Source organism: Epargyreus clarus, unplaced genomic scaffold, assembly GCF_041222505.1.
Source record: "Epargyreus clarus isolate Ecla_fem2 unplaced genomic scaffold, WU_Ecla_fem_2.2 ptg000026l, whole genome shotgun sequence".
NCBI classification, from domain to species: Eukaryota; Metazoa; Arthropoda; class Insecta; order Lepidoptera; family Hesperiidae; genus Epargyreus; species Epargyreus clarus.
In genome coordinates, this window is record NW_027332233.1 from 1 (window position 1) to 20,210 (window position 20,210).

The 20,210-nt window shown below is 40.7% G+C and overlaps 2 protein-coding genes across 2 annotated transcripts; one reads left to right on the forward strand and one right to left on the reverse strand.

The window, feature by feature from the left end:
* Window positions 1-8,805: 8,805 nt before the first annotated feature.
* LOC140753272 (uncharacterized) lies at window positions 8,806-12,108 on the reverse strand. Its single transcript, XM_073087757.1, has 2 exons — window positions 11,307-12,108; window positions 8,806-10,932 (listed from the first exon to the last, which is right to left on the reverse strand). The coding sequence occupies exons 1-2, from the start codon at window positions 11,615-11,617 to the stop codon at window positions 10,368-10,370; spliced, it is 876 nt and encodes a 291-aa protein (XP_072943858.1). The 5' UTR covers window positions 11,618-12,108; the 3' UTR covers window positions 8,806-10,367.
* A 1,695-nt stretch (window positions 12,109-13,803) lies between these two features.
* LOC140753432 (ubiquitin-conjugating enzyme E2 S) lies at window positions 13,804-16,046 on the forward strand. Its single transcript, XM_073088020.1, has 2 exons — window positions 13,804-14,270; window positions 15,427-16,046. Exons 1-2 carry the CDS (start codon window positions 14,123-14,125, stop codon window positions 15,933-15,935), a joined length of 657 nt encoding a protein of 218 aa, XP_072944121.1. The 5' UTR covers window positions 13,804-14,122; the 3' UTR covers window positions 15,936-16,046.
* The last annotated feature ends 4,164 nt before the right edge of the window (window positions 16,047-20,210 follow it).

Genomic DNA, 20,210 nt, shown 5'->3' on the forward strand with positions numbered 1-20,210 from the left:
AACCAACCAACCAACCAACCAACCAACCAACCAACCAACCAACCAACCAACCAACCAACCAACCAACCAACCAACCAACCAACCAACCAACCAACCAACCAACCAACCAACCAACCAACCAACCAACCAACCAACCAACCAACCAACCAACCAACCAACCAACCAACCAACCAACCAACCAACCAACCAACCAACCAACCAACCAACCAACCAACCAACCAACCAACCAACCAACCAACCAACCAACCAACCAACCAACCAACCAACCAACCAACCAACCAACCAACCAACCAACCAACCAACCAACCAACCAACCAACCAACCAACCAACCAACCAACCAACCAACCAACCAACCAACCAACCAACCAACCAACCAACCAACCAACCAACCAACCAACCAACCAACCAACCAACCAACCAACCAACCAACCAACCAACCAACCAACCAACCAACCAACCAACCAACCAACCAACCAACCAACCAACCAACCAACCAACCAACCAACCAACCAACCAACCAACCAACCAACCAACCAACCAACCAACCAACCAACCAACCAACCAACCAACCAACCAACCAACCAACCAACCAACCAACCAACCAACCAACCAACCAACCAACCAACCAACCAACCAACCAACCAACCAACCAACCAACCAACCAACCAACCAACCAACCAACCAACCAACCAACCAACCAACCAACCAACCAACCAACCAACCAACCAACCAACCAACCAACCAACCAACCAACCAACCAACCAACCAACCAACCAACCAACCAACCAACCAACCAACCAACCAACCAACCAACCAACCAACCAACCAACCAACCAACCAACCAACCAACCAACCAACCAACCAACCAACCAACCAACCAACCAACCAACCAACCAACCAACCAACCAACCAACCAACCAACCAACCAACCAACCAACCAACCAACCAACCAACCAACCAACCAACCAACCAACCAACCAACCAACCAACCAACCAACCAACCAACCAACCAACCAACCAACCAACCAACCAACCAACCAACCAACCAACCAACCAACCAACCAACCAACCAACCAACCAACCAACCAACCAACCAACCAACCAACCAACCAACCAACCAACCAACCAACCAACCAACCAACCAACCAACCAACCAACCAACCAACCAACCAACCAACCAACCAACCAACCAACCAACCAACCAACCAACCAACCAACCAACCAACCAACCAACCAACCAACCAACCAACCAACCAACCAACCAACCAACCAACCAACCAACCAACCAACCAACCAACCAACCAACCAACCAACCAACCAACCAACCAACCAACCAACCAACCAACCAACCAACCAACCAACCAACCAACCAACCAACCAACCAACCAACCAACCAACCAACCAACCAACCAACCAACCAACCAACCAACCAACCAACCAACCAACCAACCAACCAACCAACCAACCAACCAACCAACCAACCAACCAACCAACCAACCAACCAACCAACCAACCAACCAACCAACCAACCAACCAACCAACCAACCAACCAACCAACCAACCAACCAACCAACCAACCAACCAACCAACCAACCAACCAACCAACCAACCAACCAACCAACCAACCAACCAACCAACCAACCAACCAACCAACCAACCAACCAACCAACCAACCAACCAACCAACCAACCAACCAACCAACCAACCAACCAACCAACCAACCAACCAACCAACCAACCAACCAACCAACCAACCAACCAACCAACCAACCAACCAACCAACCAACCAACCAACCAACCAACCAACCAACCAACCAACCAACCAACCAACCAACCAACCAACCAACCAACCAACCAACCAACCAACCAACCAACCAACCAACCAACCAACCAACCAACCAACCAACCAACCAACCAACCAACCAACCAACCAACCAACCAACCAACCAACCAACCAACCAACCAACCAACCAACCAACCAACCAACCAACCAACCAACCAACCAACCAACCAACCAACCAACCAACCAACCAACCAACCAACCAACCAACCAACCAACCAACCAACCAACCAACCAACCAACCAACCAACCAACCAACCAACCAACCAACCAACCAACCAACCAACCAACCAACCAACCAACCAACCAACCAACCAACCAACCAACCAACCAACCAACCAACCAACCAACCAACCAACCAACCAACCAACCAACCAACCAACCAACCAACCAACCAACCAACCAACCAACCAACCAACCAACCAACCAACCAACCAACCAACCAACCAACCAACCAACCAACCAACCAACCAACCAACCAACCAACCAACCAACCAACCAACCAACCAACCAACCAACCAACCAACCAACCAACCAACCAACCAACCAACCAACCAACCAACCAACCAACCAACCAACCAACCAACCAACCAACCAACCAACCAACCAACCAACCAACCAACCAACCAACCAACCAACCAACCAACCAACCAACCAACCAACCAACCAACCAACCAACCAACCAACCAACCAACCAACCAACCAACCAACCAACCAACCAACCAACCAACCAACCAACCAACCAACCAACCAACCAACCAACCAACCAACCAACCAACCAACCAACCAACCAACCAACCAACCAACCAACCAACCAACCAACCAACCAACCAACCAACCAACCAACCAACCAACCAACCAACCAACCAACCAACCAACCAACCAACCAACCAACCAACCAACCAACCAACCAACCAACCAACCAACCAACCAACCAACCAACCAACCAACCAACCAACCAACCAACCAACCAACCAACCAACCAACCAACCAACCAACCAACCAACCAACCAACCAACCAACCAACCAACCAACCAACCAACCAACCAACCAACCAACCAACCAACCAACCAACCAACCAACCAACCAACCAACCAACCAACCAACCAACCAACCAACCAACCAACCAACCAACCAACCAACCAACCAACCAACCAACCAACCAACCAACCAACCAACCAACCAACCAACCAACCAACCAACCAACCAACCAACCAACCAACCAACCAACCAACCAACCAACCAACCAACCAACCAACCAACCAACCAACCAACCAACCAACCAACCAACCAACCAACCAACCAACCAACCAACCAACCAACCAACCAACCAACCAACCAACCAACCAACCAACCAACCAACCAACCAACCAACCAACCAACCAACCAACCAACCAACCAACCAACCAACCAACCAACCAACCAACCAACCAACCAACCAACCAACCAACCAACCAACCAACCAACCAACCAACCAACCAACCAACCAACCAACCAACCAACCAACCAACCAACCAACCAACCAACCAACCAACCAACCAACCAACCAACCAACCAACCAACCAACCAACCAACCAACCAACCAACCAACCAACCAACCAACCAACCAACCAACCAACCAACCAACCAACCAACCAACCAACCAACCAACCAACCAACCAACCAACCAACCAACCAACCAACCAACCAACCAACCAACCAACCAACCAACCAACCAACCAACCAACCAACCAACCAACCAACCAACCAACCAACCAACCAACCAACCAACCAACCAACCAACCAACCAACCAACCAACCAACCAACCAACCAACCAACCAACCAACCAACCAACCAACCAACCAACCAACCAACCAACCAACCAACCAACCAACCAACCAACCAACCAACCAACCAACCAACCAACCAACCAACCAACCAACCAACCAACCAACCAACCAACCAACCAACCAACCAACCAACCAACCAACCAACCAACCAACCAACCAACCAACCAACCAACCAACCAACCAACCAACCAACCAACCAACCAACCAACCAACCAACCAACCAACCAACCAACCAACCAACCAACCAACCAACCAACCAACCAACCAACCAACCAACCAACCAACCAACCAACCAACCAACCAACCAACCAACCAACCAACCAACCAACCAACCAACCAACCAACCAACCAACCAACCAACCAACCAACCAACCAACCAACCAACCAACCAACCAACCAACCAACCAACCAACCAACCAACCAACCAACCAACCAACCAACCAACCAACCAACCAACCAACCAACCAACCAACCAACCAACCAACCAACCAACCAACCAACCAACCAACCAACCAACCAACCAACCAACCAACCAACCAACCAACCAACCAACCAACCAACCAACCAACCAACCAACCAACCAACCAACCAACCAACCAACCAACCAACCAACCAACCAACCAACCAACCAACCAACCAACCAACCAACCAACCAACCAACCAACCAACCAACCAACCAACCAACCAACCAACCAACCAACCAACCAACCAACCAACCAACCAACCAACCAACCAACCAACCAACCAACCAACCAACCAACCAACCAACCAACCAACCAACCAACCAACCAACCAACCAACCAACCAACCAACCAACCAACCAACCAACCAACCAACCAACCAACCAACCAACCAACCAACCAACCAACCAACCAACCAACCAACCAACCAACCAACCAACCAACCAACCAACCAACCAACCAACCAACCAACCAACCAACCAACCAACCAACCAACCAACCAACCAACCAACCAACCAACCAACCAACCAACCAACCAACCAACCAACCAACCAACCAACCAACCAACCAACCAACCAACCAACCAACCAACCAACCAACCAACCAACCAACCAACCAACCAACCAACCAACCAACCAACCAACCAACCAACCAACCAACCAACCAACCAACCAACCAACCAACCAACCAACCAACCAACCAACCAACCAACCAACCAACCAACCAACCAACCAACCAACCAACCAACCAACCAACCAACCAACCAACCAACCAACCAACCAACCAACCAACCAACCAACCAACCAACCAACCAACCAACCAACCAACCAACCAACCAACCAACCAACCAACCAACCAACCAACCAACCAACCAACCAACCAACCAACCAACCAACCAACCAACCAACCAACCAACCAACCAACCAACCAACCAACCAACCAACCAACCAACCAACCAACCAACCAACCAACCAACCAACCAACCAACCAACCAACCAACCAACCAACCAACCAACCAACCAACCAACCAACCAACCAACCAACCAACCAACCAACCAACCAACCAACCAACCAACCAACCAACCAACCAACCAACCAACCAACCAACCAACCAACCAACCAACCAACCAACCAACCAACCAACCAACCAACCAACCAACCAACCAACCAACCAACCAACCAACCAACCAACCAACCAACCAACCAACCAACCAACCAACCAACCAACCAACCAACCAACCAACCAACCAACCAACCAACCAACCAACCAACCAACCAACCAACCAACCAACCAACCAACCAACCAACCAACCAACCAACCAACCAACCAACCAACCAACCAACCAACCAACCAACCAACCAACCAACCAACCAACCAACCAACCAACCAACCAACCAACCAACCAACCAACCAACCAACCAACCAACCAACCAACCAACCAACCAACCAACCAACCAACCAACCAACCAACCAACCAACCAACCAACCAACCAACCAACCAACCAACCAACCAACCAACCAACCAACCAACCAACCAACCAACCAACCAACCAACCAACCAACCAACCAACCAACCAACCAACCAACCAACCAACCAACCAACCAACCAACCAACCAACCAACCAACCAACCAACCAACCAACCAACCAACCAACCAACCAACCAACCAACCAACCAACCAACCAACCAACCAACCAACCAACCAACCAACCAACCAACCAACCAACCAACCAACCAACCAACCAACCAACCAACCAACCAACCAACCAACCAACCAACCAACCAACCAACCAACCAACCAACCAACCAACCAACCAACCAACCAACCAACCAACCAACCAACCAACCAACCAACCAACCAACCAACCAACCAACCAACCAACCAACCAACCAACCAACCAACCAACCAACCAACCAACCAACCAACCAACCAACCAACCAACCAACCAACCAACCAACCAACCAACCAACCAACCAACCAACCAACCAACCAACCAACCAACCAACCAACCAACCAACCAACCAACCAACCAACCAACCAACCAACCAACCAACCAACCAACCAACCAACCAACCAACCAACCAACCAACCAACCAACCAACCAACCAACCAACCAACCAACCAACCAACCAACCAACCAACCAACCAACCAACCAACCAACCAACCAACCAACCAACCAACCAACCAACCAACCAACCAACCAACCAACCAACCAACCAACCAACCAACCAACCAACCAACCAACCAACCAACCAACCAACCAACCAACCAACCAACCAACCAACCAACCAACCAACCAACCAACCAACCAACCAACCAACCAACCAACCAACCAACCAACCAACCAACCAACCAACCAACCAACCAACCAACCAACCAACCAACCAACCAACCAACCAACCAACCAACCAACCAACCAACCAACCAACCAACCAACCAACCAACCAACCAACCAACCAACCAACCAACCAACCAACCAACCAACCAACCAACCAACCAACCAACCAACCAACCAACCAACCAACCAACCAACCAACCAACCAACCAACCAACCAACCAACCAACCAACCAACCAACCAACCAACCAACCAACCACTTTGACTTTAGCGACATTTATGATTTTTTTATGAATAAAGCATTTTTTTATGAATAAGACCGTAAATATGTGCAGCGTTGTTTATAGTGTATTGACATTACGTCATTAAATGACACTTGACTGCATATTTTAGCGCGTCGTTCAAATGGAACAGAAAAAACAAGTGGAAGTGCGAAGTAGTCGTGGCGCGGCTTCCACTACTAGGCGTTGTTACTCTCACTTGCATTCAAACGAGTTTACTCATGTTTGAGCATCGGTTCGAGACAGATGTTTGTCGAGTTCAATAAAATAAATTATTAAGACATATTATGCTATTTTGGAATGTAAAAATGATAGCAGAAAGAATCAATTAAAAACGGAGGTGTTTCGTACCATCACTGACTACAATTTTATTTTATTTTTCCTAAAATCTTAAAAATATCAAATTTATAAATAATTTCCTCATAGTCATGCTAAAATCAACCTTACTGCTTTCAAATAAAGTTCATTTTTAATTGATTTCACCATACCAAAACGTCTAGAAAAATCCACGCTACTCAATAAGTGATAGGGGTATAAGCAAGTATAATTTTTCTTATCGATATTTTATAATATACATTATTGTAAAGGTAAAATATTTTAATTAGAAAATAAAATTATATAAATCTAAAATTAGGGTTTTGCGGCGAAAAGTATCGTAATACCTACTACGTAATAGCTACTGAGGTGTACTCACATATCTCTCATGATATATCTCAATATTTTTCCATAGCTTGGATTTATGAGTGCTACTAGTAAGGAGAAATAGACAGATACTATATAATTGTTAAGGATGCGGCCAATTACTAAATGTTTAACATTTATATATTTACTTTATCTCATTTACAAAATATATCTACTCATTTACAAAATTACAAAAATACGTAAATTACGTAATACGTAGTATTTAGAGTCTTGAACATTTTAACCTATTTTTTTATAATATATTTTTAAAACTTTCGTGTATTGATTTTTACGACTTCTACTCACGAAACGTACGATCTTGACACGTAACCTACCATTGTTGTACAGTATCTATGTTATTTTTATTACAGTTCTTAATAATTAAACCTTGTTTAATTTTAATCTTATCCCATAGATTTATTATTCACATTAGATTGATGAGTATCGATAATTTTATCGTAAATAAACTCTTTTGTCACTGCTCTATTCCAGTAGGAGAAATATTACGCAAGTTTGGTCCGTAAGTTTAATGAGCTTAGGGCTATAATTGCATTAAGCCCAATCACTGCCATCTATGGTCAAGTAGCGGAACTACATTTTCAAATACTAAATGACGTAAATGCTTTTAAATGTTGTAGCAAAATAAACCTTAATATTATTTGCGCCTAAGTTGTTTTTACATATTCATTCTGTATATTTTAGAATAGTTTCGGGTTAACTATAAACGACCAATAAAATGATATTTACTTTAGTAGTGTCATATGTAACAAGAAAAAAGCAAGTGTGAGTTTGGGGACAACGGTTCCGATACATTCGCTCATACTTACCACTTCTACTTGCTTTTCTTTTCTATGGTCGTTCCGTTCACCGTAAACAAATTATGTTTTTTATTAATAAATAGCCCTTTTTTCGAAACAAATATCAATGAAAGGCATATAAAATACGTACCTATATGAATTCATTAAAACAGTTTCCCAAAAAGTGTCAAGTAGCCAATTGGACAGAATTTTTTTAGTTTATCCAGACAGACAGAAATGTTTTAGTTTTTCCATGATTTAGTTACTGAACACTAATTGTATTCTCAATTTTAACCTTCTGTCTGCTAGAAGTGCCTTACACTTTTGATGATCGGTCAGTCAGTGACAAAATTAAGAAATTTAACTAATTATAACTTTTTAAGAACTGATACCAATTGAATGAATCCTGTTCCTGAAAATTCAGGCTTCTAACTTGATATACAACAAAGTTAAAGGGCGTCAAATATGGCCTGAATTGCTTCGAGATAAGTATGGTAAGGTCGTGCTTTCTTTTAGCTCGACTTGGCGGAGGCACCCCCGTGCCTCTAGATGGAGTTTTTTAAAATAAAAAAATCATTTGCAATGTATTTTATATATTTATATTGTATATTATTCACTACGTATACAATTTAAAATAATTATCCTTATTCGCTATTCTTAATTTTATGTTCAAGAATCATAACTAATATGTACCGCAAACTGGGGTGAATAACATCTTCGTAAAAATAAAAGGACAATCTAAATTTTACTCATTGCTAACCATTTTATATAAATGAGAATTTGCAAGAAGGCTAATTTTGATAAATATTTGATTTTATTTTTACTACGAGTATATCTTGGGTTAATTATAGCAGTAATGGAATGTACTCCCTCAGGACCGTGACATGGGGCTCTTCAAGAGGGGTGGAAAAAGAGCTCTCCTTCAAAGCCGGCGATGCATTGGCGACTCCTCTGGTATTGCGAATGTCCGTGTGAATAACTCAGTTATTTCAAACATTACTTTAAACATGCTACTCAAAATCTTCATATTGTTGGTATTCATCCCAGTTTAATAACATAAGTTATTAAAATGTTGGTACATAATATTATTATTATGTTGTAGAAGTCAAGTATACAATTCAAGTATGTGATAATAGGAATGCTTGACAGCCTCAATTAATGAATGAAGATTTTTTTTTGTAAAATAATTCGCGTGGCATTCTTATTAAATGTTGTTACTGTGGAACGTTAATCCAATGAATACATTACAAAAATATAAACTATGTAATACAAAAGGAGACTGATATAAGTAATACACCACCACATCTTCATTTCTGTAAATAGGTTACATAATATTTGCAAATAAAATTTTACACTTTCACATGCTCAGGTTAATTCCAAGTGTCATTTGGGGTCTTGAACTCCTGAGTTAGCATAAATTGCAAACATGAATTACTATATAAGATTAATAGTTAAACAAAAAAACCTAGATTGAGAAAATAGTAAAATTACCAATTATATTTTTGGTTTGTACGGCAAATAAACAATAGTAATATTTTCATTGTAAATTCGACGCCATTGCAATTTTACATAGTTCATTCATTGACCTGTCAGGAAATCCAGAATACATTATTTCAGCGGCCAGACTATAATATAATATACATCTTTGGTAAGCATGTTTCATGATTATATTAGTTTCATTCCTTATCATAATTTCGGATTTTTAAATCCGAACTTCATATTAATTACATAGGTTAGTAATCAATTTATTCACCATTCAATGTAGTGTCACATTATTACAATCTAATTGGGATCTGTTCGATGGCACCACATACAACACCAGTTTTCAGTCATTTACAAATTAGATTACAATTTTGAAGACCGAGTATTTTGTGCAAGCAATTTCCTACACTCCACTATAAGGTGTTTCAAATTAGAGATCGGAATACATATCTTTGTTTATCTTGCTACTAATTACAGATATATAGGATAAGAGAATTATGCAAGGATAAACATGTTTATTTTTTAAATTATACACATGTAGCCACTCGATGTATGGTGATGGTATTGTTTACATTTACGAAGCAATTACATCAACATTTTGTAAAAATCTGTGTAAGACACAATGTACACATCCGGGGCGCAAGCAGTCGCTGGCATCACACAGGTGACAGCGCCCGCACCAGGCGCGGCGGCCGCTCGCCCGCGCCGTTGCGCAGCACGACCGCGACGGCGCCGGGCGCGGCGGCAGGCGAGGGCGGCGCGCTGTCGGCGGCGGGCGAGGGCGGCGCGCTGTCGGCGGCGGGCGGCTGGCGGCGGCGGCGGCGGCGGCGCAGGCGCTTGGGCGCGCTCGCCTCGTGCAGAGCGTTACAGTGCTCGTCCAGCAGCTGCAGCGCGTGCCTCTTTAGGCGCAGCAACTCCTGCGGATCGTCTCCGTTCGGACTATCCGATGATTGGCCCCGAAGCCCTTCTGAATCTTGTCCAATGCTGAAACTGGCGATATTTTCATTATCTGCACGATTCTCTTGCTGACTGCTCGTCGGAAGCTGACTGACATTTTCTTGTTTGATGTTCATGGTAGAACTCGCACCTCGAGCGCTTTGCATGCGAGTAGTTTGTGTTGATGGTGTGGAGGGTGACTCGTTTGTGTTCTGTTGACGGCTGCTACCGCTAGGGATATCTTGGCTGTCATGTGCAGTGAATACATATGACATATTTACAACTCTGGAATATATAAAATGACAATAATTACATTACGCCTGCATGGGGCTCAACACATGTTTACCATTTATTTACACGCATTACAGGTGTATTGTATAATGTGCCACTACTTGTAACTAGAATGCTTAGAAGCACCACCACCAGAGCTATAAAAACGTTTTAAACCCTTTCTACACTCACAGCCCCACACTAGGATCCCCTGTTTCGTGGGTGCTATGGACACACACAAAGGCAAATTCACAAACACGCAGACAGATATCTAAATTCATGATTCAGATATCTTGTCTGGCCAGGAATCGAACTCGCGCGTCAGACTGGTATAGTGACCGCTCCGCCACGCGAGTCATCAAATATACATAAAGAACGAAACCTCTTACTCGACTGGGTCGTCGCGGTCGAGCATGAGCAGCGGCTCGATGACGGGCAGCATGTGTCCGCGGCTCATGAGCGCGATGTCGTTGGGTAGCCCGAACACGCGCGCCACGCGGCGGCCCAGCCACTGCACGCAGCGCCCGTACGGCGCCCACATGAAGGCGCGCGCCCGCTGGTCCGAGAAGAAGTGTCGTAGGTTCACGCTGACGCGCACGCCCTCCTTGGTTCGCGGCGCCGACTTTTTGGCGCAGTGTGAGCACTCCGAACAATCCGAACAGTTAGACCCCGGTCTCTCCGCCATACCGGCGCCCGGCATTATCCCTTTCGCTTGCTTCTACTGATTGTATTCACTTGGAAATATTTTCCGTTAATAAGTGAAACGCAGAAATAAACGTATCATAATAATAAATTGTAGGCTAGTGAACGTTATTCAGATACCGTTTTTATTTTTACATAAATAATTCAATTCTGTTTTACTTTACAATCTACATGCTTATTGCTTATAATAAAATATAACAGATAGCTGTCAATGTCAATGTGAAGGCGATCAGTGATCACAGACTAAAGCACATGAAACAGAGAATAAGATTTAGGGATGGATTCGTGATTTCGTGCCGAAAAAGGTCGATTCTTGAATCGATTTGAATCGAAGTGTAACACGGTATACAAATATCCTACCTTACACTAAAAAAAGGTATAGATCCTTATACTGTGCCAATAATCACCGAAATACGTATTCGTATTCCTAATACTAGATATAGTAGGAAAAAATCATTTGATACTTGTAATATTTTTAACTGATATATTATTACTTACTCCTTTCATGAATCTTATAGTATTGTGCAGTTATTAGAGCCACGTAACGAGTTACCCCGGAAGCTTCAAATTAAAATGGCGACGGAGTGACAGTTAATTGTCAAAATGATGTGTCTGCTGACAGATGTCCGCAATTTCGTTAATCGTTTCTAATTTCAAAAGTTGTTTTTGCACTTCAGAGAGACTCCGGTATGACAACTGTACATATTTGATGCCTCCCACGTAAGTTGTATCTTTAACATCGACTGTAAGGGAGCGTGAAACAAAGATTCACATTGTCACAAATTTTTGTATCGTTCTGAAATTTTGTTAAGTATGTAAATGTAGTTTTGTTTTTGTATCAAAATTGAGAAAGAAAAAAGTATAAGGTAAATGTGAATCTTTGGAACACAGTCATTTACAGTTCGTGTTTTGAAGATACAACTTATAATGTACCTAATTTTAATATACCTAGTGAATAACGAATATATCTATAGGTATGTATGTACAACCCATGAGTAGTTCTGGGGCAGGCCACTAGGGGCGCTTTAGGGGGGACCAAAAAATACGTAGAGTTGGCTACTTGACACTTTTTGGGAAACTGTTTTAATGAATTCATATACGTATTATATATGCCTTTCATTGATCATTTTTTCGAAAAAGGGCTATTTATTAATAAAAAACATATTTTTATTACGGTAAACGGAACGTTACGCCAAAACAGGCGGTCAAGTGTCATTTCGTAGCGTGACGTCAACACATTGAAAATATAGAAATAAACTTCGACGTTACACATACTTCAGGTTTCGATGTGATCGACAGGTTTCGATGTAGTGACGTCACATGACATTTGAGGCAGCACTGTCGCCGTTTTGGGATTTAAAATCCACAGATAAAAAATCGAAAATTTCTTTTTAAAAATTAAAATACTTAGAACATATTAAAAAATAAACGAAATACTGCATAATTTATGTTTACTTATAAGCTATCATATCCAACATATTTCATATTTTATTGTTATAACTGTCAAGTACCCAGTTGCCTCTTTATACCATGTATATAATAATACTCTATGCTATAATTTTTCGTGAATCCCAAAGGTGTATTCACCAACGGCATCCAATATGTTGTCATATAAGAAGCTTTAAAAAAATGACTATCATGTTTCGCTAGCATAACTCCAAAGAGTATAGTGACATAGCTCGATTATGTATATTGCCTTTGGTTAGACCATAGATTAGTAAAGATACTTCGCCGCCTTGAAATTGAATGAAGCCACAAATGGCTTATTTTAGTAAGTTCTTTTTTTGAATCCTTGACAAATAAAAACATTTTTGAAGAAAATTTTCGAATAATAATATATAACTATATACATAACTAATTTACGTAATAATTACGTAATTTACGTAATAAATAAATAATTATTTCATATATTTTAGGTACATTTTGACACGGAGACGTGGCAAAACTTTTTTACGCAACTATTTCAATTCTCAAAACTGGGTACATTTTCTTGTTAGGAGTGAGTAATCTTTACTAATCTATGGGTTAGACTATAATAATTTTATAATATTAAATGATAAGTCGATGGGGCATCTGAATATTATAAATAACTAAAAGACACTAAAATAGCAATAATATTAAAAATTATTCTGTTTTCATTTGTGAAAATACAGACATACTACAGACAGACTATAGACATACTACAGTGGCAATATTAAATCCAAGCAAGCCATCATTTTGAATTTTTGACTATTGACTTTGACTTGACAGTTAATCAAAGCGGAATCAAAATTCTATTAAAATAACGTACAATTTTTGTGTTTTATCTTTATTATACTTTGTTAAGATTTAACGAGCGATAACCTGATAAAACAAATAAGTAAATTGATTCGGTATTCGGCATAGTACAGCGGCGACTGGCGAGAAGGGCACAAGAGATCGGGCGGCGGGAGGCCGTGAGCCGAAGCGGCAGAGTGGCGAAGGATGAGCGCGCGGCGCTGAGCGGCGGAGCGAGTGCAGCGACATGTCCAACGTGGAGAACGTGTGCCCGCAGGTGCTGCGCGGCGTGGCGCGCGAGCTGCGGCGGCTGGCGGCCAGCCCGCCCGCCGGCGTCAAGCTGCTGCTGCGCGACGAGGACCTCACCGACGTCGTCGCGCTCATCGACGGACCCGGTGCGTACCGAGGTGGACTCTGACGAGGACCGATTAAACTGTCGTAGTAACGAGTACTAAAAATAACTTAAGCTTAGTCTACTATATTATACTATATATTACCTTATTACTGTGTCTGTAATCATTTTTAAGTTCAGAATGTTGTTGGAATTTTGGTTTGTCCCCATAGTACTATAGATCTCTTCCATACTTACAATAGTTTTTTCTTATACTATAAGATTAGTAAGCAAGCATGTAGTCCATCTAATAAAAGTAAGTCGGTAAGTATGTCTCTCTTACCACACTCTTCATGTTACTGCAGTGTTCCTGTTATTTTTAATTAGATACTTATATTTTTATATACAACTTTATACCAGTACTTAATTATATCATAGGAAAATAATTATTTTAATTTTAATTTTATTACTATTATGCAAGTCAAACTTATATGTATCAATATGACATATTTAGCACAACACAAAATAATTTTAAGAAATTGTAGAGTCCACACCAAACTGCTAGTCCACTCCAAATATAGAAATGAATCACGTCGCAATAGTCACTTGTCCGCTGCCTGCTCTCACTCGGGTACATAGCTGTGTTAGTATGCCCTTAGTTGCTACGGAGTATGTGCTTGTAGTTGTGTACAATTGCATTGACTTTCTGACTGAATTTTCTTTTTATATATTATAGGAGTAGCAGACAAGCATGCAGTCCACCTGTCGGTAAGTTGTTACTGCCGCACATGGACATATGCAATCAAGCCCAGATAGGATTAGATATTCCTACCTGAATTCGATCACAGGTGCGCCGCTACCCTTAAGGACTAAGCTGGAATGCCTTGGATACTTAACGTAAGAGAGACATACTTATGTCTCCCTTACCACTACCACTTTAATAGGAGGGATGGTTGTGGAGGTGGTGCTGCCGGAGTTGAACCACAAAGGGTTCTACTACCTTTGAAATTGGTATATAAAGGCCAATTAGTCACATTGGTCAGCAGTTCAGGTAATAGTAATTTGTTTTAAATTGGTTGCTTTCATATATTAGGTTTGTAATTTTAGTAGGCAGCATACAATACCAGCTGTGGTCGCAGTAGAGCCACATGGGTTTCTATTACATTTACATGTAATTATGTATGTGTCATGTTATAACACTCAATAATATGTGATTCCAGCGGACACGCCGTACGCGGGCGGCGTATTCCGCGTGCGGCTGGCGCTGGGCCGCGAGTTTCCCGCTTCGCCGCCGCGCGCCTACTTCCTCACCAAGATCTTCCACCCCAACGTGTCGGTGGCGGGCGAGGTGTGCGTCAACACGCTGAAGCGCGACTGGCGGCCCGAGCTGGGGCTGGCGCACGCGCTGCTGGCCGTGCGCTGCCTGCTCATCGCGCCCAACGCCGACTCCGCGCTCAACGCGGAGGCGGCGGCGCTGCTGCGCGACCGCTACGACGACTACTTCGCGCGCGCCAAGCTGTACACAGACATCCACGCGCGCGCGCCGCCGCACTCGCCGCCCGCCGCCCCGCGCTCGCCGCCCGCGGCCGGGCCGGGCCCGGGGGCCGCGCGCGCCGGGCCGGACGGGCCGCGCGCCGAGGCGGACGGGCCGCGCGCCAAGCGCGAGCGACGCGCGGGCGCGGGCGCGGGCGCGGGCCGGGACCGCCGCCGCATCCTCAAACGGTTATGAGAATAGCGCACCGTCGCATGAGATTCTAACGGTTTTGTTGTAATGTAAGAGATGTAAAAATGTACTGTTTAGTTTTATTTATTTCATAATAAAATAAAAATGTAATTTTAATTTGTATTTTTTTTACACATGACGTCACATAATAAATTAAGTACGTCGTAGTTAGAATTTATGTACTTACTGTGTATCCTTTCACTCGAGCCCTAGTCAGAGGATCTTAATGCACTCATCATAAATCCTTTACTGTCCCACTGCTGAGTACAAGAATCAATCTGGGTACAAGGTTATCTCCTTTACATAACTTGGAGATTTTTTTTAAAGGTAGTATACATTTTGGCGCATTTAAGAAAAAAGATCGAGAATGAATATACTGTTCTGTCTTACCTATTGCTTAATCTTATTTTATAGTCAAAGACGAAATATATAAATCTTAATTAAGTACGACATGGAAAAAGTTGTAAATGTATTAGTGGTCAAGAAGTCAATAATCAACCGGAAAAAATCAAATTAAACAACGCTAGGTGTACGGAACATTAATCCCACTCACTAATCGTGTGATCTTCAGTATAATTCGAACGACAAAAAATGTACCAAGAATATAATAGATGAATAAATAAATACACATACTTTTACACCTAGAACAGAAATGTTAATTCATGATGCAGATATCTATCTGATTAGGGATCACAACCAGAACCATCTGCATGTCAGACCGGTATGGTGTCCGTTTCGATACGCGGGTCGGCAAAAGCTACTGTAGTGTATGTATCTATTAAATAGATATGTATGAACATTGTCTCACGTATGCCAGTAGAGAGGGTAGCTGTCAAAGTCAGTCTGGTGACGTACGAGATACGGATCGGACGTGCAGCCCTGCTCGGAGCTGGTGTAGTGGTGAGCCAGTGCATGTTAAATAGCCCTTGAGGTTCTTACAAACATTACAAGTGGCGACGAGGATAAAGGTGAAAGGCGTGTTTAAAAAATAAAAATAAAAAGGTAAAGGAAGGTAGTGACCATTTCAATCTCGTGTTATATTGTGACGGAAACAATAAGGTATGTATGATAGGACTTATAGATTTTATTGCAACGCGGCAAAACATTATAATGAAAGAATGTATTTATAAATTCGTAATATAGATGGAAATTCATTTAAATTGTGAGACTAAAATATATAAATGAAAGTTTAAACTAGGTAGGTACTAGTTTTTGTTAACATATAGCGACCATTTATTGAATATAATACTTAGTGATTTAATGTTGTTATGGTACGGAACATACAGAAAATATGGTTCTTAAATTACGAAGCTCATTTTATAAAAAAAAATCAATAACAATAATTTTAAAGTACTTATACAAAGTAGTAAAATATAATTAAGTGCGTAGTTTGTTTTATTGCGCATTATCAATTGTCAATTGTTTTTTATGTTTATTAGGTCTTTATTATTCTTTTATTTATTGCGTTGCGTGCATTATTATTACATTATGCCAAGAATGTTGAAATACTAAATAAAAAATAAAAAAGTATAAAATTAAATTTTATAGATATTGCTATTTGCATTTATTACAATTATAATCATAAAATATTAAAACATAATACAGTATTTGCAAGTTTACTTGATATTCATTTATTTAATAATATTAGTACGAGATTGTACTAGAGATATATTTTTACTGTTTTTAAATTTACTTTGCTTAAAGTTTTATTTTATTATCATAATGGATTAGAATAGCAAATATAATAATTCATACATAAATAAATAAATTACATATACATTTGTGTACGTGCGGTACCTATACATATATATACATACATATACGTACATATACGTGCGATATATTAGAATGACAGAAAATAACGGTCTTAATTAATTAATTATGGATACCTATTGATTTCATTTTTATATTTCTAATAAAAATAGCTTGAGTATAAAGCTTATAATGTGTTAAAAGAAGTAACTTAGAAATCGATTGTGATGATAGATTAGAATTTCATATTTCGTTTTCGTTTAGCAAGTACCTACATTTAGATTTCCATTAAATTGGAATTGCTTCGGGATTCCATTAAATTTGAATTGCTTCGGGATTCCATTAAATTGGAATTGCTTCGGGATTCCATTAAATTGGAATTGCATCGGGATTCCATTAAATTGGAATTGCACCGGGATTCCATTAAATTGGAATTGTATTGAACTACGGGATTCCATTAAATTGGAATTGTATTGAACTACGGGATTCCATTAAATTGGAATTGTATTGAACTGCGGGATTCCATTAAATTGGAATTGTATTGAACTGCGGGATTCCATTAAATTGGAATTGTATTGAACTGCGGGATTCCATTAAATTGGAATTGTATTGAACTGCGGGATTCCATTAAATTGGAATTGTATTGAACTGCGGGATTCCATTAAATTGGAATTGTATTGAACTGCGGGATTCCATTAAATTGGAATTATATTGAACTACGGGATTCCATTAAATTGGAATTATATTGAACTACGGGATTCCATTAAATTGGAATTATATTGAATTACGGAATTCCATTAAATCGGAATTATATTAAATTACAGAATTGCATTAAATTTGAATTACTGACAAGACTTCTATTAAATTGGAAGTAAATTTAGTAAAAATACCTAATTGACTTCTTTTAAATGACAAGTCGTTTAATACAATCAATAATGACAAAACGCCTCTTGAGAAATTGAATCTTGAAGGCGATAATACGTCGGTGAACCTGAGATGGGAGAAATGGAAGCGATCACCGAGAATTTATTTCGAAACCGCTGATATCATGAATTCAGTCAATTCAGCCTAGTGTTTTTTAATTATATGTAAAAATGATGGCATTAAAAAAGGAATAATTATTGTTATGGAAAGAAGACAAACACATTGAGTTTCTTACCAGATCTTTGCTGAGAGCTAAGGTCGTGTTCTGATCCAGTAGTAATTTAAGAAAATATTTGTAACTGACAATTTGTAAGTACCACCGTAGGTTTACCTATACAAAATAAATATATTTAATTTCAAAGAAATGGGTTACATTTTTATTCTTAGGTGAAGCTGTCCTACAAGAGATATATCTTCCTGGAGCAAACGCTGAGTTAGCAGAGAATGTTGATAAAATTACACTTGAAAAAGTGATTACAGTAGCTTATACTCTAGAAATTATAAATTGTCAGGTAGAAAGTTATGAACAAAAGGAAAAAACGAATGTAAATTAAGTGAATTTAATCAAAAGATGCAAAGATAATTTAGAATTTTCTAAGAAAGGAGGAAAGTCTGACAAAGAGGAAGGAGCTTTCTGCAAAAGAAAAGAAATGTAGCGGTGGTGAAAATTTTGATCATTATCAAAGGAGTTAAAGGACTAAAATTTGTAAACAAAAACGTTAATTAGAACGAAAAGAAGAAGGGACAAACAATATTACAAGCGGCAACGAAATAAAAGAACAGTTAATTCTCTTCAACGTGAAAATGATGATGAAGCAGTTGAATACATATTTAATTTGAATTTGATAATGTAACAATTAAATAGGAGATAGGAGTAATAAATTTAGAAATGCTGATTGATTCAGATTCTAAATGAAACTTAATATCTAATAAAGCATGGGTGTATTTAAAGAAAAAAATAAGATAGTTTGTAACAAGCAAGTAAAAGGACTGAATAAAGTATTATTACTAGCATATAAAAATGAAACAGATTTAATGTTCATGGGTTTTTGAAGTGACTATAAGAGCCCAAGGTAAAATAGAACGCAGAACTATTTATATTATTGAAAATGGCTCTCGAAATTTAGTGGTTCACATCAATGCAATTGGGCGTATTAAAATTATATAAATAACATTGATCAGACACCCTAGATCAAATTAAAATAAATACTTCAATAAAACCAGTTATGTAATACTATCGAAGAATACCGATATCGAATATTAGAAGAAAGGACACAGGAAATTGAAAGAATTGCTAGATTTAGAGATAATAGGAGGAGTACATGAACTTCACCGTGGACTTCTCCAATAGTTCCGATTTTCAAGGACACTTCTTTACTAATAAGCGAAAGAGTTTTTTTATGTATGCGCTTATGTCTGGAAGTATTGGTTCAATTTCAATCAATATTTTAAAATAAGTTCTACTTTAAAATAGGCTCTACGCTATAAATAATTAGAATAGGTTTTTCTAAACGAAACGTCTTGCGCACCAATGTTACTTCTTCATTGACCTCCCTAAACCAGCAAGTCTCATAAATAAACGAAGTCTTTAAAGTGGTTCTTGGG